The 22,654-nt window shown below is 52.4% G+C and overlaps 8 protein-coding genes across 8 annotated transcripts; 5 read left to right on the top strand and 3 right to left on the bottom strand.

Moving 5' to 3' along the window:
• Nucleotides 1-897: 897 nt before the first annotated feature.
• QC763_102130 (uncharacterized protein) lies at nucleotides 898-4,392 on the bottom strand (the record flags this gene model as incomplete). The annotated part of the gene is made up of 1 exon (XM_062906766.1): nucleotides 898-4,392. The coding sequence occupies one exon, from the start codon at nucleotides 4,390-4,392 to the stop codon at nucleotides 898-900; it is 3,495 nt and encodes a 1,164-aa protein (XP_062769648.1).
• Nucleotides 4,393-4,947: 555 nt separating this feature from the next.
• Nucleotides 4,948-6,963, bottom strand: QC763_102120 (uncharacterized protein). Its single transcript, XM_062906765.1, has 4 exons — nucleotides 6,142-6,963; nucleotides 5,881-6,079; nucleotides 5,535-5,822; nucleotides 4,948-5,475 (listed from the first exon to the last, which is right to left on the bottom strand). Exons 1-4 carry the CDS (start codon nucleotides 6,273-6,275, stop codon nucleotides 5,236-5,238), a joined length of 861 nt encoding a protein of 286 aa, XP_062769647.1. The 5' UTR covers nucleotides 6,276-6,963; the 3' UTR covers nucleotides 4,948-5,235.
• A 1,095-nt stretch (nucleotides 6,964-8,058) lies between these two features.
• QC763_102110 (uncharacterized protein) lies at nucleotides 8,059-9,480 on the top strand (the record flags this gene model as incomplete). Its single annotated transcript, XM_062906764.1, has 4 exons — nucleotides 8,059-8,596; nucleotides 8,715-8,880; nucleotides 8,940-9,028; nucleotides 9,088-9,480. Exons 2-4 carry the CDS (start codon nucleotides 8,781-8,783, stop codon nucleotides 9,478-9,480), a joined length of 582 nt encoding a protein of 193 aa, XP_062769646.1. The 5' UTR covers nucleotides 8,059-8,596; nucleotides 8,715-8,780.
• Nucleotides 9,481-10,655: 1,175 nt separating this feature from the next.
• Nucleotides 10,656-12,647, top strand: QC763_102100 (uncharacterized protein; the record flags this gene model as incomplete). The annotated part of the gene is made up of 4 exons (XM_062906763.1): nucleotides 10,656-10,674; nucleotides 10,796-10,905; nucleotides 10,959-11,084; nucleotides 11,139-12,647. 4 exons carry the CDS (start codon nucleotides 10,656-10,658, stop codon nucleotides 12,165-12,167), a joined length of 1,284 nt encoding a protein of 427 aa, XP_062769645.1. The 3' UTR covers nucleotides 12,168-12,647.
• A 175-nt stretch (nucleotides 12,648-12,822) lies between these two features.
• On the top strand, nucleotides 12,823-14,817 carry QC763_102090 (uncharacterized protein). Its single transcript, XM_062906762.1, has 3 exons — nucleotides 12,823-13,669; nucleotides 13,720-14,207; nucleotides 14,297-14,817. The coding sequence occupies exons 1-3, from the start codon at nucleotides 13,041-13,043 to the stop codon at nucleotides 14,377-14,379; spliced, it is 1,200 nt and encodes a 399-aa protein (XP_062769644.1). The 5' UTR covers nucleotides 12,823-13,040; the 3' UTR covers nucleotides 14,380-14,817.
• An 803-nt stretch (nucleotides 14,818-15,620) lies between these two features.
• On the top strand, nucleotides 15,621-16,391 carry QC763_102080 (uncharacterized protein; the record flags this gene model as incomplete). Its single annotated transcript, XM_062906760.1, has 1 exon — nucleotides 15,621-16,391. One exon carries the CDS (start codon nucleotides 15,621-15,623, stop codon nucleotides 16,389-16,391), a length of 771 nt encoding a protein of 256 aa, XP_062769643.1.
• Nucleotides 16,392-17,405: 1,014 nt separating this feature from the next.
• Nucleotides 17,406-18,356, bottom strand: QC763_102085 (uncharacterized protein; the record flags this gene model as incomplete). Its single annotated transcript, XM_062906761.1, has 4 exons — nucleotides 17,406-17,473; nucleotides 17,722-17,795; nucleotides 17,870-17,965; nucleotides 18,199-18,356. The coding sequence occupies 4 exons, from the start codon at nucleotides 18,354-18,356 to the stop codon at nucleotides 17,406-17,408; spliced, it is 396 nt and encodes a 131-aa protein (XP_062769642.1).
• Nucleotides 18,357-18,676: 320 nt separating this feature from the next.
• On the top strand, nucleotides 18,677-22,362 carry QC763_102070 (uncharacterized protein; the record flags this gene model as incomplete). Its single annotated transcript, XM_062906759.1, has 8 exons — nucleotides 18,677-19,009; nucleotides 19,124-19,586; nucleotides 19,686-19,813; nucleotides 19,881-20,049; nucleotides 20,115-20,248; nucleotides 20,309-20,667; nucleotides 20,726-20,816; nucleotides 20,871-22,362. Exons 2-8 carry the CDS (start codon nucleotides 19,278-19,280, stop codon nucleotides 22,360-22,362), a joined length of 2,682 nt encoding a protein of 893 aa, XP_062769641.1. The 5' UTR covers nucleotides 18,677-19,009; nucleotides 19,124-19,277.
• Between the last annotated feature and the right edge of the window lie 292 nt (nucleotides 22,363-22,654).

The raw sequence follows: 22,654 nt of genomic DNA, 5'->3' as shown, positions 1-22,654 counted from the left end.
GGCCTTGGTTATCGAATATGTGGCGTCTCTGCATTGAGCCCACGGCAGATGCTCTCACGATGAGGTGATTCCCGCTGCGCCAAGAGGTGAGAAATCCAGGAATTGCAACCTGTCAAAAGTCAGTTTCTAAATTTCACTCGGAAGGTGCGGTGAGGATATACGATTGGGGGAGCTTTCACATCGGATTCAATGCCTGGGTAGGTACTCAGATCAGTGGCCATGGACATTGCATTATCATATCTCTTCATATACGAGATAAAAAGCATGAAAAGCACGCTCACTCACTTGCCACTTCCTTCTCAAGTCCTAAAATTTCAACCCAAGGTCACCGCCGCTGCCTTGAGGTGACGTTCCTGTTCTGTTTTGGGAAGGAGCTTGGCACATGTTGTCCGACGCTGGAAGGGAAGACTCGAGTGCGATGTTCCCCAGACTTTTGGCACAGTCCCGTCTCTTTGAGGCTGAATGCAAGTTTACGGCGAGAACTGTCACTTTGACTTCATTGCAGATACCGTTTAGGTGTCAAGATTATAGCCCAGGTGGTGGGCTAGAGACGAAGCAGGACTCTTGAAAACAAGACACTAAAGAACACATCTTTTTCATTGCCTGCTGATGTGCACATGCCTTGCTCTGCCTTGCCTGCTCGCCTTGCCTGCTATCCTCCGCATTGTTTTGCCCGGCATAACTAAACCAAGCATAATACCACCTATCACAAACAACAACAAAGGAGAATCCCAAACCGCCCAAACCCAGCCTTTGCCAAAGTTAGAATACCCTATTCGAAATACAAACCCCACCAGAAAAACAACCATAATATCCTTACAATCCCTCCCCCTCCCTCAAAAAATGTTGTTATCCTTGCCCATTGTTCCCTACCTAGCCCAGTTATGCCCCACGAAATTATTCAAACCCCTCAAAAACACTTTCCGTCCTTCCCCCCCCCTCAACCCTCACCGGCAGCCCCTCCAGCACCGTAACATCAACCACCTCCCCCTCCATAACCTGCCCAGCCTGCTTCTGCCCCTCGAGCACATCGTGCAACCGGTACAGCTGCCCGCTCTTCGCCTCCAGCTCCCCCTGCAACCTCTTCATCTCCCCCATCAACCTCTTCCTCTCCCTCGCACCCACCGACTTGTCCAACGAGAAATACCCCTCATTCACCCTCTTGAGCTCCATCTGCAAGTGCTCAATCTCGTCTTGGGTCTCCTTGATCAGAATAGCGAGGGCTTCCCCCGGTGACATCGAGGGGCGCATGGTCGGCTCGTCGGTGTAGTACCTGTCCGAGGCCGGGACGGGCTTCTCGACTGAGACGGTCTTCTTGCCGCGTTTGAGTTCTTCGGCTGAGAGATGAAGTTTGGTCGACGAAAGATTTTGGGTGGTTTCCTTGGCCGAGGCACCATGCGCCGCGATGCGGACACAGACGTTGCAGTTGCCTGATTTGTGGTTGCAGATACCGTCCAACACGCGCCGGGCGTCTTTGCTGAGGGAGGGGACGTTGCTTTGTTGCTTCGAGGAGGCAGCTTGCTGCTGTTTGTTCCCGCCGGACAGGGTTATGTCAGGCATGAAAAACGCAGAAGTCATGTTGGGCTCTCCCGTCCCTGTGTGCTGTTGCTGTTGAGTCGTGGTGATCTCTGAGTTCCGGCGCATCCTAGACTCCGGCCGGGTAGCCTCACTCGCAACAGACCGGCGGGTGTTGTTCTGCGTGATCTGAACAGACTCGTCGTCGAGCGGGCTGGCAAAGCTCATAGCTGACCGCACGCTGAACCGACCGGTGTCTTCCTCCAACGGGGCAAACTGACTAGACTTCTTAAGGATACCAGGAAGCGGTTGAGCAATCTTGGATGAAACAACACTGTCAGATTTGCTCCGCTGAAGACTAGGTAGCTGGGGTAAAGAGTAGTCGGTAAACTGCTGGGTGTCGCCTTGCTGCTGTCGACGCTGAAGGTCCTGATATGTCTGCTTGAGCTTGGCAAGCTCGCCCTCCATGACACTGGCAAAGTCCGTGTCTTGGGCGTTCATGTGGAGCTCGGTTGTGGGATCCTCGTCGATGTGCATGTTGCTGCTCTTACCAGTAAAGTCATCCACATCCTTAGGATCAACAACCTTGACCTTGGTCGTCCTCATCGCAAGCGCCGTAAACTCCTGCTCAGCAATCTCGGCAATCTTGGCGGTGAGCAGCTTGACCTTCCTGACGGCGGCTTCCCGGCGATCAAGCTTGCGCTGGAGCTCGGCTTCCTTGATCCTGAAATCATCTCCCAAGCGCACACAATCCTCATTGTCGTTCAATGACTTGCTGTTCAGCATCTGGCTCAGCCGAACGACCTTTTGCCGTTCGTCCACCCACTGGTCTTCAATCTCCTTCTGTTCCTCCTGCAAACGCCGATTCTCATCCTTGAGGCGCTCGTTGTCGATGGAAATCTCCATGTTCTCATTCTTCAACGTACGGATACGGGTCTCCCTGTCGTTGAGGTGGCTGTCTTTCTCGTGAATGTCGTCTTTGAGCTCCTCCATCTGGTTGGTAAGACGTTCCAATTCCACCTCGAGGTCCGCATTCAACTGAAGCACAGCGGTATCCGTGGTCAGACCCTGCATGCTATCAATGATCTTGTCACGGGCGCTGATACCCTTCTTAAGATCAGTGATGTGCTGGTCCCGGGCGGCAACCTGTGCCTGAAGCTTCTTGTTCTCCTTGAAGTAGGTGTCATTGTTCCGTTCCATACTTTTGTGATCATCGACGAACATCTTCTTTTCCTCCTTCAGAGCCTCGTATTGCTTGCGAACTGAGGCAAGCTCCTCACGAGTAGCCTTGAGGTCCTTCCGGACCCCAGCTAGTTCCCTGCGAAGCCTATCGTTCTCTGCTATCAAAGTCGCATTGTCATGCATGGCCTCATCCCGTTGTTTTTGCATGGCCTCGGCCTCAGACATGAGCATGCCATTCTCAAGCTGCAATGACTCTTTATCCTGACGGAACTGCAGCGAGTACTGGAGATCCTTCTGTGATGCCTCCAGCTCAGCTTGCAGTTTAGCAGCCCTCTCGCGAGCGATCGATGCCTGACGCAACGCCTCATCACGCTCAGCAGAGAGCGCGGCGCTGTGGATATCATTCATACCAACTTGCTGACTCGCATGGTTGAGACGATCCCGCAGCTCCTGAATCTGACCCTCTAATTCCTGGTCATGCCCACTGCTGCGCCTAAAGGAACCGTCCGTGTCAGAGCCGATAGCGCTGTCCGAAGGGTGCCTACTCTTGAACCTCTTGAGCTCAGACTGGAGATGGTTCACCTCGCGCTGCAACTTCTCTGCCTCACGCTGGAGCATAGCGTCGTGATCCTGCAGTTCGCGCACCTCGTCTTGGAGCTTATCCATTGACACAAAGATTTCCGCGTCCTCCTCGGGAATGCTCACAGAGTTGAGAGCGCCGTGACCATTCGCCGACTGGTCAAACCTAACACCAGTCTTGGACTTGACGAAAACAGGAACGCCGTTCTGCATGGTGGTAAACTTGAGAGTACCGGATGTCCAATCAGGAAGGTGTCGGAAGCCTGGCAGGAAAAACGAACGGCCTTCTTCGAAACTCTGGCCTTGGAGAGTGTCGGGGTTGGGCTGTGCAGTAGAAGGTTCCCTCATCAAAGACTTTCGTGGCGTCATGTCACGCCGGCTGTTCTGCTTTTCGGTGCGGATCTTGGAAACCATGTCTTGGATAGACCTTTTGGGGGCCTCAGGAGACATTACACCATCCAGGTTCTGGAAACGGGACCGGCGCCCATGCCGACCTGGAGACATCGATAATGAGAGTACTGTAGAGCATTCAGATTCATTTTCGACACGGGCCTGCATATCAGCCCGGGTTCGTTTTTTCCTCGAGTCCAATGGGTTGTCAAAAGTCTGCTCCTCGGTGACCTCTCTGGCGGGGGGGACATTCTCCTTCCCACCGTTGGCTCCGTTTGTGAGAGGCTTTATTACTCCGGCAAAGTCGAACGTCTGGGTCAGCGTTGCCGTGTCCTTGTCCTGGTTATTGGTCTTGTTGTTGAGAAGTCCGCTCCATTCGGGGAAGGTGCGCGCGATGGCCGAGGTGTTAAGTACGGTGTTTGTATCCCGAGGTTGCCTTGAGGAACCGAACCGGCCAGATCGGGTAGCCTGCCTCTTGGCCGGGTTGGTGAAGTCTTCGCTGAGCCGGCGGGTGCCCTCGCCGTCCGGACTGAAAGAAAAATTGGAGAGATTTCGGGTGAGTTCCTCGGTCGTGGTGCTAACAGTATCGTGGGAACCTGTGGAGGATGGCGGGGAGCTGAAGGGGTTGTGCTGAATGCGGTGCTCGAGCATCTCCTTTTTTAACCTAGATATATGCCGTGGTTTGCTAGATTGATGATGATTTGACCTATTGCTGTTGACGTCCATGTTGGGCTAACTGCTGGGAGCGCGTCGAGCGCCGTGTCGTGGGGAGGGATGCAAAAGATGGGAATCCGAGCAAGTGCAACAAACGGAACAGGGAAAAAATAACACTGGAAGGGAGGTCGAATGTCAACAATGCGACGGGTAACGTCCGGGCCGCAGGAGTTGCTGCAAAGTAAACAAAACTCAGGCAAGCGCTTCGGGTGTCGGATGCAGTCGCAAGGCAGGCAGTCGCATGCTGAAAGCCAGAGTCGCGTTGCAGGGCAATGGCGACAGGGAACGTCGCGAAGGGCGGGCTCTCCTCATGCACACAGCAGGTGACGGTGACAAAGCTGGGGGAGACGCGATCAAGGCCCATTTGTTTACAAGAGTACAGAGATACAAAATAGGGCCAAGTGGGGCAGCAACGGGTAGCGTAGGTGGAAGTGGGGCAAGAATGCGCTGGCACGTCAAAAGGAGTGATTTCATTGGTGCCATGCCTTGGCCCAGCTGCCGCCAGACCGTTTTTGGTGCCATCGGGCTGCGACCAAGTCTCAATTCCTGATTCAACACCACTCTGACTGGATGAGAACCACTGGCCTAGATCAGGAACCGGAGGCTTCTACAGCAATCAATTTTTATCGGTTTGCAGTAGTGACGAAGAGAGAAAAAGGCTCATGTTCTGTCCCAGTATTATCCATAATAAACATAATCGCTTGCCAAATACACGACATTTTGACATATCGCCCCAGGTGGACCACAGGGAATCTTTCTAGAAGTGATGTTACAATAGCTGACGGCCCAAACCCCGTCCATTTTCATTTTGCACCAAGCGGAAATCCCATATCTTTTATCTTTCTTATATCTCCTTTAACGCTCTCCGGCAAGTCTCCTGCTCTGCACCTCACCCAGTGCCTTGGTACCGCTCAGCATTGTGACCACAGCAACAGCGCCAATGACAGGCAGGGCCTGGAAGAGGTTCCACGTGGTATAGTAGAGGAAGAAGACACCCTCCATGGCGAGGATAGAGCCAAAAAAGGTGGCGTGTGAGACTGGGGCGGCACCAATGGCCTTGGAAAGGTGGTTGAGGTTTGCGCCGAGGAAGATCCACTGTGTTGAATTCGATATTAGTGGCTGTCTGAATTAGATAAATGGCAGACAAGACTTACGCTGATGAACAGAACCGGAACCGTAGCAAGCACAACCAGCGCAAAGAAGATAGAAATCACCTTTGGCGGGCTCGTGGGATCAGCGCGGAAGATGTGGTGGATCTCCTCCTTCTTGCCATAGCGGACGGGCTTCTCGTAGGGTGGGAGGGGGACATTGGGGTCCTTCTGTAGCTTGACATCGAACACGGGGGCATTAAGAGCCTTGGAGGAACCGAAGGAGCCGAGGATAATCGAGGCCTCGAGGGGTCCGTCGCTGTGCAGGAATTGGACGGGAAGGTCCTTGTGAGTCTATGTCGGTCCTCGTCAGCATTGGTTGTCGAAATCTCGATGTTTCCATTTGCCTTACAATTGAAGCGACCGCCTTTCCACTTTCCTTGACCGTCAGGGGGAAGGGAGCCTCAAGCCCAGTCTCCTTCTCTTTGAGAATAACAAACGCTTGATGCGGGCGCTTCCCCTGACCATTGTCCTTTGCCGTCAAGCTGATCTTTAGTGTATCGGTGCTGCCGAGCGAGAGGGGCTTCGTAACGAGTGTCTTCGAGGTGAACCTACGATTTGTGTTAGCTTTCTGCGGCGGAACTTTACTTGGCGTTCTGAAGGTATTGTATACCTCTCCTTGCTGCCAGCATCGCCAGCCCGCTTTGCGACAACTGAGACGCTGCCATCATCGAACCCCCAAGATGTAGCCTGCGCGACGCCAGCCAGGAGCAGAAGCGCTGGCGCAAATGATTGTGTGAACCTCATGATAGGCTATCGAATATATGTGGAATGTGTCGTAAATCGGTGCAGCCCGTCGTTGCGTGAAGCAACTTTACTGGGTGACGAGGCTAATGATGGCAATTGGAGCTGTCACTTCCAGTGCCTCAATGAACACTTGTTCAAGCTCCATGCGCGACGCTACGGCCAAGTGCCAAGACACCGGGGAAATCGGATGGGATGTGGCCTGTGCGCCTTCCTTTTCTGGAATATTCAACATTGATATTGACCAAGAGTCTTGTTGCTCAACGTTGTGGAAGTGAAGGATTCCTCTCTCTGCTTTTTTGCTCCATCATAAATGTCAGAGTTCGTCTGTATGAGTCTTGACTTCGAATTCAACAACATGGCGGTTGCAATATTATCCTCGCAGAGGGAATAAATGTGTCCCACTTGTGCCTTGGAATTTCCCCGTCCAATGTTGCAGCATGATCTTTCCTAACAATGCATTATGAATGAACCCTGTAGTCTACAAAACGCAGTTAGTTCTCACAAGGACTGTTAATCAACATGTTTTAATATTCTTGGGCGGTCATATTGCTCGCAAACAAAAAAACTTTCCCAAATGAGTTGCGCACAAGCGTCTCACAGTTGCTGATTGGTCGAGTTTTTCTCTGGTGGGTGGATTAAGAGCAAGCTCGGTGTTCGACAGCATTCGTGATCGTTGCCAGGCCGTATAAGCAGCCAGACACCGAATGGAAGACCATTTACGATTCCTCGGTTTACTTATAGTCCATGAGAGATCAACTTGTGGGTGGGCCCTGATACGATACCATTTGACGCAAAACCTGAAGCCCGTGGACGATATCATGAACGGAGGCATACACAACTCTGTCCGAGACACCAATCAATTTGTACATCGGGGCTTGCTATCTCTCCGCCCGACCAACCTCTGCTTGCAAAGTCATGATATATTGGCTGGCTGGAATATCCCCCGCCTTCCTGTTCAGTTCAGGGCGGGGCTATCTATGTTGTGGTCTTGCATGGAGAAACACGGACTTCCGGCATGTTGCAGGCTGGTTACTGCAGGCAGATATGACTCTCAAAAGCGATTGAGAGTCAGTCTCGAGATGCAAACACACCAGGATCCTGCCTAGTGTTGGCCACAGATCACGGCACTTAAACACGAAGTCTGGGCGCGCGGGGCGTGGGGATGGATGTGTGGGTGACCATCGAGGTTGGATATCAAGAGATTCTAGAACATGAGGGGCAAACTGAGGTGATAGACCTCGTGGGTTTTCCATGACCAAAGCCCTCTCGTATAGCAATGAGAGCAGATCAGCTGAAGCACTGACAGATAACACAGACGATGCTGAAGAAAAAGAGTGGCAGGAAAGCTTCAGTTGATCGGATGGCAACTGACAGATTTGACACGGAGGACTGGCAAAAAGTGAAGGCAAAGTGCACACATGACGCAAGATCATGGGCCGCCTAGGGCTTCGGATTTCTGCTTCCGTTTTAGAAGTTGCTTGCTTCCACTGTGAGGGGCACAGATTCGGATGCATCCATGTATTTGGAGGTGCCGCACGAAAACGCAACATAACATGGATTCGGACATATGAGCCTTGCTTGGTATCAAGGAATGGCACTGCATTGGACGAGCCGTTGCCTGTCCACGGGGCGTTCAGTCCGCTGAGACTGTGGAGCCGAGCTGCCCTTCTAGTGTAGTCGAACCATCGGCTTTTCGATGAATGACAGAAATGTCGACACTTTTCAGCGGTGTGTTGATGGTGATGTTGCGTCGCCCGAGACAGCTCTCCCAAAAGTGGTCAATCTGTGCCACAGAGCTCCCCCAGTATTCAATTACGGTGGCCCGATTGGAAGTTTTTCTCCTCTGTATTCGGCTTGTTGCGAGTGCTTGGGCTGCTGATCCCTGCGACGATAAAAAAGAACATCCCCGACAGGGATGGCCTGTCTAAACCTATCAAAGGCTTTGGCGGGTGATTAAGCTGCCAAGGGGACCAATCCTCTGTGACCTTGGGGCCAGCCACGGCCTAGATAGTCCATTCGTGGGTCTGGGGTCTCTGGGGCCCTTTTTACTGAATCTCGGTCGCGTTTTCCTTCCTGTCGTGCCATCCCCATCTCCATCTGCGGACTGTCTTTCGTTCCCGATCCCTTTAAAAGAGCTGTGTGCTGTCACTCGCTAAGAGCACTCACGTCTCTGGGAATTGTTTGTATTCTTGCCCTCGTTCGTATATTTTGGCCGCCTCTCCTTGTCGCAACCGGTGCTTTAATCTCCTGGAACGCCGTTAATATTACGAGTCACCGTCTACGCCTTCTCCTTTTCCTCAGGTCTCGGATCCACCACAGCTGTAAGACTTGACCTCACCTTTCCACTGGAATGCGGACCCCGTGGCCGTGGCGACGTCGGCCCTGTTGTGTTCTTCCAACCGTCTGTTCCGATCAATTGCTAAACATAACCTCATTCAGCCCCCCATCTTGCTCCAGCATCCCTTCGCACCTTACCAGCGTGTTTCCTTGAGCTCCTCAGTCACAATGGTCAACTTCCGAACAACCGTCCTGGCCTTTGCCGCCGCCGTCACCGTCTCCGCCGACTACGTGATCGACCCAAATACCATCCCTCTCTCTGCCAGAAGTATGTTTAACGCGAAGTAATTGCTGTCGGGAGACATGCTTACCGGGTAAAATTTGCAGAGGCCTGGTGCAACGACCAAAGGAGCACTTGCCCAACCATTTGCCGTCAAACCAGTGTTGGCCAGCCCCTCGTCAACGACTGCGATCCTGTATGTGGCCTGGGCATGACTCGATCGTACGAGCTTTCGGCGCTGACAAAACCGTGTAGGAAACCCTGCAGTACGGCTGCCTCTGCAGCGACAACAAGCAACCAAACATGTCCGAGTACACCCTCACCCTCCCCTACCACGTGTGCACAGCTTGGGGCACTCAGTGCGTGAAGGACTGCGGCACCAACAACCTGTGCTCTGCTGCTTGCCGTGAGGAACATCCTTGCGGTGCCCAGAACCCCAGCCGTGTCAACGAGACCAAGACGGCGACCACCTCGGCGGCTGAGGAGACGGCGACCCCAACTGATGGAATTGCGGACGGCTTCGGCGATGGTACCCAGAACAACAACGGCAGACCAGGAAGCGGCGCTGGTGCTCTCGCGCTTGGCAATGCCTATGGTCTCGCTGTTGTTGCCACTGGTCTGTTTGCTGGCTTCACTTTGCTTCTTTAGAGACCGACAATTGGCGTGGTTTGGTAAAATGCGTGCTTCAGGAATATAAAAAGCGGTTTCTCTGGTTTGCTGTTGGTGTTGGTTGGGGTTGATGTGTATAGGAAGAAGTTGTGCGTTGACGGTGGAAGGAGCTGAGCCTAGGAACCAGGAACATACTTAAAAGGGGTTCCAGGAAGGTGCGATGGGAGGTGTTTAATATCCTTAATGTCTAAACTACTACACTACAATTCATTGGTCGTTTGGAGAATTTTGATAGGTGAATCCTTTTTTTTTTTTGGCATTGGACAGTTCGTTTCACAAATCAAGGGTCTGGTTACACAATACCGCATTGCTGCTGTTTCCCACGCAGGTGTATAACTTGACTCACTCTAATGTCAGCAGGCTCGAGGCATAACGGCTGGTACCTCTTATTGCCGTCTTTTAGTCGGGTGGTTGTTTCATCTGAAGGTCTGGCTCTTTCATCCCATGTGTGCTGTTCACACAGCCACTTGCACTCATCCACGCACATCTTTCGATTCTGACTCGGGAATCCAAGGAACAAACACGTCTTGAAACACAAACGCTGAACTCTCACAAAGATCCACGAGCCTTGTTGCACAGAGTAAACATGAAGCTCGTCATCCATCCTCCATGCAGCGGCAGATGCCCCCATTTCACTCACTGCAGCCTCACCGCCTGCCAATTTTCACGTGCAAAATTCAAATCTCAAGCGAGTGGGGCAGACCCTTCAAATCAGCTGGCAGAGAGCAGTCTGTTGAGATTTGATTCGCAACGACACCAGCGTTGTCTCTCAACAACTGAAGAGACCGGCGCCTACAAAGTGCTGCTATTTCCTGGACTACCTTTTGCTCAAGTGGACCCCTTCACTGGACCCGGGCTTGATAAACGAGCAAATCCCGTCCACCGACCTCCGACCGCCGACCAAACCTTGCTCCCGGTATCTTGACAAAGTAGTTGGTGGCAGCCGCCGTCTCTTGACTTGTTGATTTTTCCTTCATTTTCCTATCAACGGCCACGAGTACCCTATCACCGAACCGGCACCGATCCTAAGAAACATTCCTCTAAACCACCGTCACGGTTGTATTTTTCGAAACGGCTTCTTTGTACCGGCCATACACCTTAATCGCAGCCCTTGGAGCGTAATCAATCCCCTTTCAGGGAGGTTGACCGACACCATGGTACTAGACAGCAGCAGTGCGCGCAACCCCCTTTGCCCCACCTTTGCATTGACTCCCCATACCTGCATTTGTGCTTCCCCTGCGATCCTGCTCCGAAGAAGACGATGTGGCTGACGGCGATGGAATCTGTGCAACAGGAAGGGCCGCTGCCGAGTGTGTTTCCGAAGAAGCACTCATCCACCTAAAATACTACAAATATTCCGCCGTCGACAAGTCCCCCATATCGAACTATGTCCTCAAGCACTGGGTATGCGCTCTATGCCCCGCCTCCGACGAGAATACTTGACTGAGACCTTGTAGTGGAATGCGTTTGTGGAGGTTCTGCCATTATGGGTCGCCCCAAACATGGTGACCCTTCTAGGCTTCTTTTGCATCTTGATTAATGTCGCCCTTTTGGTCATATATATGCCGGATCTCGTGGGACCTGTGAGATACTTTGCAAGGCATTGGGTGTGGGAAACACGAGCTGACGCTTTTCAGGGCCCAACATGGTTATACTTCAGCTTTGCGTTCGGTCTCTTCATGTACCAGACTTTCGACAACGTGGACGGCAAACAAGCGAGACGTACCGGTACATCCAGCGGACTGGGAGAGCTCTTCGACCACGGCATCGACAGCTTGAACTGCACCTTGGCCAGCTTGTTGGAAACCGCCGCAATGGGTCTCGGGACCTCCAAGTCTGGTGTCTTCACCGCTCTCGTACCTTGCCTGCCCATGTTCTTCTCGACATGGGAGACCTACCACACGCACACCCTCTATCTCGGAGTCATCAACGGACCGACTGAAGGACTCCTGCTTGCCTGCATGTTCATGATCCTGTCTGGGATTTATGGACCGGCTGTTTGGACCGAACCACTGGTTGATCTCGCCGAGGGTCGCGTCTACCTACTTAGTAACCTAGGTTTGACAAAGGACACTATTGGCGACCTGTCGATCCGGGACATCTGGGTGGGTCTGATCATCTTCTCGCTGCTGGCCACCCACATTCCGTTTTGCGTTTTGAACGTCGTCAAGGCTCGGAGAGCTCGCGGCCAGCCCGTGGCTCCCGTCTTCCTCGAATGGACCCCCATGGCCATCTTCACCTTTAGCATCGGCGCCTGGGTCTACAGCCCATACTCGTACATCCGCACCGACAACCACCTCGTTCTTTTCTGCATCATCATGAGCTTCGTGTTTGGCCGCATGACGACCAAAATGATTCTTGCACACCTTACCAAGCAGCCATTCCCCTACTGGACCGTCATGCTGTGGCCGCTTGTTGGTGGCGCCGTCATGGCCAACCTTCCTCGCATCGGACTTCCGGCCGTCTCAGCGGAGTATGAACACATGTACCTGGTGTCTTACTTGGGCTTTGCGGCAATTGTCTACTTCCGCTGGGCTTATCTCGTCACGACGAGCATTTGCAACTTTTTGGGCATCAACTGCTTGACCATTCCTTACGAAAAGCAGATGGAGAACAAAAGAAAGGCAGCCGGTATCATCAACGGGCTTGCGCCAAAGAAGGATTAATTGAGAGGAAGAAAGCATGAGGAGTAGTAGAGAAGAATGAAACCTTCATATGCATCGGGATCGGGAAGAAGAGCAGGGCTGTCTTCGTTGGCAGCGGGTCGGTCGTGGGCTGGGATTTGACTTTCTAAAAAGGTGGTTGGCATTGCATTGCATCCTAGCATGGCGTTTTTGGGTGTGTTGTCTGTCATGATGGCGTTTAAGCCCATGCCTCAACGGTCAAGGGGTAACGGCTCTTGGCGATATCCTCTGGAGAGGGCCTGGAGTAACTTCTCTACATATATACCTGGATGGGATTTCTAGATGTGCTGCTCGAAGCAGGTCGGGTTGTTGTCGTTGTGTCGTAGTAGATAGCGAGAGGTTTATTAATCGTTTTAATGTACATAGTAGTAACAGCGAATCAACTACGCTGGATTTCCATAGAGATTAAAGAGTTAGAAGAGAAGACAAATGAATGAATGATATGGGTGGGTATGGATGAAAGATAAGATTGATATGATAAACGTTGGGGAGTGCCAAGCGGGTGAACCTGGAAGTTGGATGGAGACCGTGGACCTTCCCCACACTGTGCTTGACCCCCCCCTGCGTTGGGCGTCTGCAGGGGTCACTAACGGTTAGGGGTAAGAGTCGGGGACGCTGACGGCTGCTCTCGACACCTTTCCATAACTGAGTGCTTCAGACTCATATATATAGTCCTCTGCTGAGATTGAGATTCGGACCGCCTTTTTTTTTTTTTTTTTAAGCACGATGAGGGGACATACAATGCGGATTCGATAGCACCGATTCAAGCATCTGCTCACCCCATCCAGCCCATTCCTTCCGCGTTGTTATCATCATCATCATCAACTGTTGTTGCTCTCACCACCACCTGTCAAGATGACACGCCTCACGCTATCCCATCTCTTGTTGCCCTTTCTCGGGGGCACAACGGCAGGATATACCACACTCTCGGACGACACACTCCGGCATATATCCTCCCCCCTTTCGGCGTCATCGCCGTCGGAACTGGACCCCTTCGATGGCTCCCTCCTCTCACCAATCTTGATCCCCCGCGTCCCGGGAACGCCAGGACACGCAGCTGTTCAGGCGCATTTTATTAATTATATCAAGTCTAACCTGTCGCCGGAGTGGACAATAGAATGGCATAACTCGACGTCAAAAACGCCGGCAACGGGGGAGAAGCTGGTGCCGTTTCAGAATTTGATCATCAGGAGAGATCCGCCCGGGATGACGAGGGAAAGGGAAGGGGAGATGGAGAGGTTGACGCTGGCGGCGCACTATGATAGTTTGTATCGGCCGGAGGGGTTTATAGGGGCGGTGGACAGTGCGGTGCCTTGTGCGGTGTTGTTGTGGGTGTTGAAGGAGCTGGATGGGGCGATGGGGAAGAGGTGGGGGGAGTGGGAGGATGATGGGTTGGAGAGGGGGAAGGGGGTGCAGGTTGTGCTTTTTGATGGGGAGGAGGCTTGGGTGCAGTGGAGTGGGGAGGATAGTCTTTATGGGAGCAGGTGAGTGATACTAAAGGGGGGGAAGGGGGATGTGGCTGACGTGAAGATAGGGCTTTGGCGGAGTATTGGCAGAATGAAAGGTATGAGGATGGGAGTTCGAGGCTTGATACGATTAGTTTGTTTGTGTTGTTGGATTTGTTGGGGGCGGCGGATCCGACGGTGCCGAGTTTCTTTGGGAAGACTCATTGGGCGTATCAGAACATGGCCAAGGTGGAAGAGAGGTTGAGAGGGTTGAAGTTGTTGGAATCGGAGCCAAAGGCGGGAAGGTTTCTTCATGACTCCGAGAGATCGAACTGGAACTTTGCCGGATATGTCGAGGATGACCATGTGCCGTTCTTGAGGAGGGGGGTGGAGGATATCTTGCACATTATCCCAACGCCGTTTCCTAGGGTATGGCACACCATGGATGATGACGTCAAGAACTTGGATGTGGCCACGGTGAAGGATTGGGCAAAGATTGTGGCTGGATTTGTGGGAGAGTGGATGGATTTGGAGGGACACTTTGAGGGTGTGGTGCCGGGAACGGAAGATGAGAAGGGTAGGTATTTTGTGAAGGACGAGCTCTAGATGCCCATGATGATACCTTGCACAAAAACAAGAATTGAGAGCTGATATGTCGGTGAATAGAGAGCCCTGCATTCACGGTGTTGGTGCGGTCGTCGCTGGTCTGGCTTGGGGCTGGTTGCTTGGGACTGTTGCTCCTGCCGTGAGATATCTGGGAAGGAGCGAGCCCACAGTTCATACAACCGAGTTGAGGAACACTTTTCGCCAACAAATGGCAATCCCTCCATGGTCCTATGACTTAATGGAGGGGATAAGAAAAGAGGTCCTGACCTCTCAAGAGAGTTCAGGCCCGACTCTAGGGCGGGTCATTTCAGGATTAATGGGCCCGTTGCGCTCATCAGATGGATCTGATCTCAACGAGCGAGCACAAGCAACAAGAAACCAGGCACTGACGCCATATCTGCAAGAAACCGAGGACCGATGCCATATCTGAGACTATACAACTGTGAGCAGACATGGCCTAAGAATCAAGGGCTCTCTCTACTCTGTCATCCTCATTGAGATGACATGATGCTGACTGAGCAAGAGCAAGAATAACACCCTCTTAGCCCAGCTGAAGAAGGGATTCTAAAGAAATTGTCCCCTGCCCTGAAAGGGTCAGTGGTGATAATAAAAAACAACCCCATACCGCCAGCCAGGATGGCGCTAACCCAAAGGAAAATAAAAAGAAACCAAATTAAAAAACCAAACTGCAAACTTACAGGGTTTTCGTAGCTGACACCCTTCCAAAACATTGGAGAGATGTCAGTGAGCTTTTTGCATTTTTATACTTCTATCTTTTTTTTTATTGACTATGTTCCTTCTTGCCCAACTTCTTTCTAATAGATAATAAAAAGATATTCTGAAGGTTAACCTAGACTGATATTTTAACCTAATGTAAGTAGCACAGTCCCATGGTATTGAAGGCGCACTGTATGATCCTTGTCCCGCTTGGGTTTGTGGGGCAATTAGTAGGGGTTTCGACCCATGACGACAAACCGTTGAGTCTGCGTGGACTGTGCAACATGTCTTTTTGATTGTTCTCTCTTGAGCAACATCTTTGCAACACGAATACCTTTAGCTTTCAGCCTACCTACTATACTGTTGTTATATTGCCTACCGCCGGCCTTGATCCCGCTGTCTTTTTCTGTAAAGCTATCCTTGACATCAGGCATCCCACACAAGAACCAGGGCGTCGCATTGCATCGCATCGCATCGCATCGCATCGCATCCAAGTCGCAAACTCTATCCAAAGACCCCAAGACCCCAAGACTGCACTGCCGTCATCCCCAACTTTCCAGTAACTGCCGGTGTCACACGCCCCTCATCTTGGAGCGCATATTGCTCTCGCCTTCAGCTTGAACTCTTGGGCTTCAACCGATGAGGTAGCACCTCCTAAATTAACTACATGGCATCCGAGAACGAGCACCGCGCCCAGGCGCAATATGAGCCGGCGCAAGCAGCAATACTCGACAGCAATAAATCCGAATCGCTAGCAAACATGTCTGTGGCAACCAACGGCCAAGCACCTCCCCGACGTAACCCCCTATTCGACGACGACGACGACGACGACGGCGACGAAGTAGCCTCCACAACCTCCTCCTCCAACCACGACACCGTCTCCCCGACTGTAACCTCCCCTCCATACTGGCACTCAACATCCCACCCCCCAAACCACCCTGCCTCGAACGGTCTCCGCCCTTTATCCACCGCCTCCATCGAATCCGTCCTCCCACCCGGGGCGATAACCCTCCAAGACAACGAATCCGACCTCCCCTCCTCCCACTTCCCATCCACATCCCCAACCACGCCTCAAGACCGCAATCGCTCCTGCTGGGCGAGATCGGTGACAATAACGGATTACATCACGATCAACACTTCCTCGACCAACATCGGGGCTTTCACAGTCTGGAATATTTCGGTAGAGACGCTAGAAGGGCCGAGGATAAATATTAGGAAGCGATACAGCGAGTTTGATGATTTGAGAAAAAAGTTGATCATGACGTTTCCTGGGTTTGAGGCTGCGGTGCCGGAGTTGCCGCCAAAGAGTTTGGTCAAGAGGTTTAAGACTGGGTTTTTGGAGAAGAGGAGGGGGGGGCTGCAGTATTTTTTGAATTGTATACTGTTGAATCCTGAGTTTAGTGGGGCGCCGGTGGTGAGGGAGTTTTTGTTTAGTTGAAGGGGACCAAACTGGGAATGGGGTGGGGAAGGGGTTAACATAAAGAGTTGGATAATGGGATGGTATATTGGGGGGTAAAAGGCTGGTTGAATCCTGTTTGTTGTTTTGGGTCCTTGGGTGATATGCGAGGACGTTGGGCTCACGTTGAATATCACAGGATTGATGTGGATAGAGTCTGACGAGTAAACTTTGGATATCACACGGCGCGTCGCGTGTGTTGGCCAGGAATATAGTATGGCATATTTGGCCGGGCTGAAGAAAAGGGATGGTGGGGGGGAGTACGCCAACCTATAATACCGCAAGGAAAAACAAATCATCTTCCCTTCCTGGGCAACGGAACGATTTTGGGTGGTGATATTGATTGAGAGGTCTTCAAGGCCGCCCTTGTATATACAGACAACAGCGCTTGGTGATACTCTGCGCGCCGTGTCATAATTTTGTACATATAATTACGAGCTGGGATCAAGGTCACGAGTTGCTGCTCATTAACATCTGCCTTGATAAAAGTCTTTAAGGAATGCCCAAGTTGCAGCAGGCATACTTAGAGTAACACTAATGTCAAGTTCTTGTTGGACTAGGCTGAGAGAGACAGTTGCATCAGATCGATGATATGCGTGTATATATTATACATACTCGACTCGGCCTGGGGACGATGATTCGAACTTCAAATGTTCTGGTATCACGGGCAAGGCCGGGACGAGAGAGGGGATGAAATAACAATATTGGCCAAATTCCAACCTCTAAACATCATTCGACACCTACGTCCATGAAAGATATATACGCTTGCTGATGACTATATCCAGGCTAATATCACTCACCTGAAGCCAGATACCTACCCTGCAACCGTTTGAAGATGAAATTCCAACTGATACCCTCGGCACTTGCCTCCCTCTTGAGCAACAATGCCTTTGCTCAAACCCAGTTCCCAGACACCAGAGACCTACTAATCATCCGCACTACTACCATGGGGGGGAGGGGGGGGGGATACACATTCCTCCTCCGGGCGGTCAAGCTTCAAACCTCTCCCGCAGCGTCGACAACCCTCTGAACCAGGAATTCTACAAACCCCAAGGTAGGCCAACCTGGTCAAGAAGTTATGTTCATACATACCACTCCTCACCCACCCCATCAAAACCCCCTACTACACCAACCTCACCTATCTTACGCCGAGGATGACCCGAATAATCTTCGCCATCGAAAACCCCGAAATGAGCTCTCTGCGGGCCGGCATGGGCCGACAGAATGGCCAAGTAACAAACATTGGACAGTTCGTAAAGAATCTTCGCAGCCGGACAAAAGCTATTGGTGGATAGATGGCAAACGTACATACGTACGGGGTCAAACAGAAACCCAATTTCGGGGTGGAGGAGGAGAAGGAGGAGAGTGGGCATCGTTTCGAAATCACTACTAACCCGGTCAGCAAGCTGCAGAGGGATTTTGGAGCCTTATGGGAGTGTGGAAGGTGGTAGGTGTCAGACCCATGAAAGATGAAATGCTGGCTCCCGTTTATGATGGAAGGATAGAGAGGTGTGTGTGTATGCGGGTGAGGAGCTGCTAGCAGCTTGCCAGCAAAACTTCACACACACACAGCTTTCATATTCATCCGAGAATCCCGGCCATGGCTACGGGGGGTCTTGATTATATCGAACAGGGAGGCCGAGTGGGAGGAGGCGACATTCGCCAGGAGTGTCTTGTCCGGTTCACCAACACTTTCCATCCATCCATCCATCCATCCAGTGGCCTCAGTCGACAAGCCCTACTGCCGCTGGTGAAGTACGGCTGCCTACCCGGGGGACGATGCCACCACCGACGCAAGCCTCCCACCATGGAGAGGAGCCCAAGGGTCATGGGAGACCCATTCTGGTCTCTGTTTGGCCACAACGTCCCCTGACTGCAAGGCGAGTCGAAAGTGATTCCACCCGGAGCAAAGGCTATCCGGCGGTAGTCGACTCCTCCCACCCCCATACTACCACCCCATACCCCATAACCGTCTTGTTTTGCTTTTCCCACATGATTCCCCTATTTCCCGCAGTCCTCGATATCCACAATACCAATACCCCCAAGAAACACTGACGCAAATAGTGCAGACATTTGTCGAGCATGATGACGGGTTCACCATGCAAATATGGGAACCCCACCCACGCTGCCCAGATCTAGATCGTACGGCAAACACTTTGTTAAAATGAGCCAGGACTTGTCGATCCCCGCAAAGGCAGAATTGCCACCAGTTAGCATGCCCGGCACCGACATCGTTGACGTTGGTTTGCGTATATATGTAATGAAAGGGAGGGTTTCGCGAGGCGGAGAGGGTTGCTTGCGCAGAAAAAGAATGGGAAGATCAGATCTCGACGACCCTGCATGAGCCCTGACCATCGGTGTGTTTTGATCGGTTGGAATCCACACCTGGCCCTCCCAGGAATCTTGTCGCGCGCACCAGCATCTTTCTTCGTGTGAAGGAACCCGGCCAGTTAGCTACACCCTGTAGCGATCACGAAAGGATTTGGAATTGCTGCCGCCACAAGTTCTGCTCATGCCGACTCGGGTGTTGGATGCCAGCACCGAGGGGGCTGGAAAACTGCTTAGGTATTCAGCCTTCCCGATGACAAGGATCTCGACTGATAAGTGTAGCTTCGTGAGTGGTGAAAGGTGAATGGCCCACGAGTTCCCGCTTGCAGGGAAGACAGTTCGAGATTCCACCCTAACAAATCCCCTACAGGCTTGGCGATCGACAGTTAAGAACGGGGGGTTATTGGAGTAATGGGCTTCTGTTGAAAGCGGTGCGTCGACGACACCGAATTGTTAGGCCCCTGGGCCCTGTAGCACAGAACAGTTAGCTGACTAGCATGGGTTATAAAATAGTAGTCTGGGGAGGGCTAGGGGGGTGAGATGGCGTGTGTCCAGCAGCTCCGGCCACAGCAGGGGTACAAGCCGTGCCTCTCCGCCCCCCGTGCTCTCCCAATCCTCGACAGGACCCTTCCCCGTGCGGTGGTCGGCGATATTGCTTATTGTTGGGAGCCTTCCCATCATCTCAAGACAAAACAGATCTGGAAACCACCCAGAAAGAAATTATCATCAGAACCATCCTTCTCCAGGTTTTCCTCCTCGTCGCCAGTCAGGTCAACACCAGGCAGCAAAATGAGCGCAACCACAGCTGCGGCGGTGTCGTGCGTTGAGTGCCAAAGACGAAAGCAAAAGGTAAAGTCTGGTGAAAGCACCCTCGCCACGGCCCGCGCTGCATTAGAGTCGGATCGTTGGATCGTTGTTAGGTAGAGATTGGCTGACAACTCGATCCAGTGCAACAAACAGTTCCCCTGCAATCATTGCCTGAAGCGAGGAGTCTCGCACCTCTGCCGCTTTGTATCCAAAGGGGTCGGTTCCAAGTCAAGCAAAGAGGATACAGTTCTCAACGACAACCAGCTAAGGTGAGTAAAGGACGGGGAAGCCCGTTGTGTCTCTCGTTGCTAACCCCTATCTTCCACGCGCCGTCAGAACATCGAAGAAACGGAGTTCAGACAGCCCAGACTACGGTAACGCTTTTGACGGAGACGCAGACTTTGACAATCAACACTCTGCGGCTGAAGTCAGCGATGCTCTGAATGCCCTCGGCTACATGCCTCATGACCATCATCTGGTCCTTGGCAATGGAAGCGGCCCCAAAGTGAGCAGCTTTTTACCACGGCCCGTGCGCGCTGGAGACTGCGAGACCGACTGACCATTCAATAGCCAGGTAAGGATGTTGTCGAGGATGAAGCTGAGCCGTCCGAAGAACTCAAGGCTGCCCTTGAGTCCATGCCTGCAAAGCCCTACACCGATTGCCTTGTCGACAATTGGCTCAACGGTGCCAACCACCACTACTAGTACGTCCCTGTCCCTGTTAACATCGCCGATGTATCGCACTTGTTGACCAGTTTCCCAAGTGCCCTCTACCCGTCCGAGTTCCGAACCCAATATGATGGCTGGTGGGCAACTCCGCCGAACAAGGTCTCGCCAGAGCTTACCAGCTTGATTCTGCGTGTTTGTGCATGCTCGCTGCATTTCATCATCGATGATAGTGTCAAAGAAAGGCTCGAAACCGAACTGAAGGCCGACGCCGTGACATTCGCCCAACGCATGCACAACGCGGCCGACAAGCTCAGCACAAGCATAGCGCCAGGAAAGGGTGGTCTGATTCACGTCCAGCAGCTCTTTTTGACAGCGTTCTGGTACAAGTCGGCAGAGAAGTGGACTGAAGCATGGCACGCCCTGAGCAGAGCGATTCGTGCTGCCAACGAGATTGGTAATCTTCCCCTCGGCTGAGTCGTTGTTTTCTGGCGGATGAACTAACAGTGAAATAGGCTTGCACAAGGACTCTTTGTCTGAAGGTATGTCCGAGTTTGACCGTGAGATGAGAAGGCGTCTTTGGGGCGTCCTCTACATGTGGGATTTGTGAGTATGCGTCTATATCCAATTCGAAGTGCCCCTACTCACAGCTGGTGACAGTGCCCTTGGCTCCATGCTCTCACGCCCCCTCCTTGTCAACCATGCCGATTGCACTTTCGTAATGCCAACTCTGGCCCTCGAAATGGATCCCGAGCGGCCCGACCAGCCGTCGCCCTTCCGTCATATGAATTTGCATTGCCAGCTGTGTCTTGCCATGGCAGCCGAGTTTGCTCCTCGCGCCGATGGAAAAGTGGATGAGGCCGACCAGGCCAGAAGACTGCGCGATGTCGTCTATAAGTGGTATGAGGATCTTCCCAAAGAGTACTCCCGCACGAATCCCGACACTCAGTGGGATCAGGAGTTTGATTGGGTTGTCTTCCAGCGCCGGTATCTCCATCTGATAGGATACATGTCTCTCTTCAGCCCATTGAAGGCATTTGTCACCCGAAATTCTGGTAAGCCTCTGACGAAGCTTGAATCCGAGCTGCGCGCGGCTGGTGTCCAAGCTGGCCTCGATCTGATGGATGTGTCGTGGAGCTTCTTTGAGAACATGGTTTCAGCTGGTGCAAAGTTCCACTATGCCATCTTTTGCATCTTTGATGCCACGACGGTCATGTGCTCTGCTTTTGTCCACGATGAGGCCCGCACTCTGCCACAGCGCGAGACGGTGCTCGAGGCTATCAACAAGGGTCTCCACATGCTCGAGGAGTCATACTCCGAGTCCAAGACAACGGCAGCCCTGTATCGTATTCTCAAGGGCCTCATCATCAACCTGCCGCTTAGCCCTCAAGAAAAGGGAGTAATCGGAGCTCCGAAACGCAGCAAGCGCACAAATGCCAACCAGACAGGCGACAGTACAGCTGCCGGCTCATCGAACAATGCGTTGGCTAGAAGAATTCTTTCTGATCGTATCTCCGAGGGCGTAGCTCAAGGATCGAATACCGATGGGACACTGGTCGAATCTCAGCTCGGCTCAAATAGCTCTCAACTCGGTTCGAATGGCTCGGTATCGGTGGTGTCGTCGTCATCGAACAACATTCCTTCATCCGAGGTTCCGTTGCGCTCAAACGCCCCCATCCCGTCTGCGAATGGACAGGTTTTCCATGGCTATCAGCCAATGGATAACCCACCACCTTCCAACGGCCATGATCACTTGAGCCATATGCATGCACCAAACATGCAGCCCTCGCCATACTATGGCACAGTCGACCAATTCATGCCCTCAAGCGCAGGCATGGTCCCTTCGAATGGATATCTGGTGACCGACAGCTTCGTACCCAACAGCGGCTTTGTGTCATCGAATGACCTCCAGTTCAGCAATGACCATCATATCTTCCACTCCGGGCCGTCTGACCCCCTTGGCTACACCCAGCCCGCGTGGGAACCGGCCCCTGATGCCAATCCAAACTTCGGTCTGCTCCAAGGAGCGATCCAGGAGGTATCGGAGGATGCGGTGCCTGCTGTGCCCAGTGTGTTGGAGTATTGGGACTGGCAGCAACTTGATCTTGGAAACCCTGGGTATTGGGGGAACCAACAGCCGCCACGGATGTGAACATGGGATCCGGTGTCTCCCTTTAATCGAGGGGGTCTGGCGCTGAACCGGAGACGCAACTTTGCAGCTGGTGGACTAGGCTTTTTTCGGGTGTGGTGTTATTTAAGCGATGGCGTAGGCGTTGGCTTGTCATGACAGTTCTTTTAGGAATTCGTCGTTAATTGTTGAAAAAGAAGGTGTTTCTTGGATAGAATGACGGGCGATATGGTTAGAAGGGACCTGGAATTTGTTGGAGAGAATCATTGGGGGAGATATTGGCGCCCAAGCTCGGGTTCCTAGACATGGATGGGAA

This window comes from Podospora pseudopauciseta, chromosome 1 (genome assembly GCF_035222475.1).
Source record: "Podospora pseudopauciseta strain CBS 411.78 chromosome 1, whole genome shotgun sequence".
NCBI classification, from domain to species: domain Eukaryota; kingdom Fungi; phylum Ascomycota; class Sordariomycetes; order Sordariales; family Podosporaceae; genus Podospora; species Podospora pseudopauciseta.
Note: the sequence above shows the minus strand (reverse complement) of the source record. Positions and strands in the feature narration are given on the sequence as shown.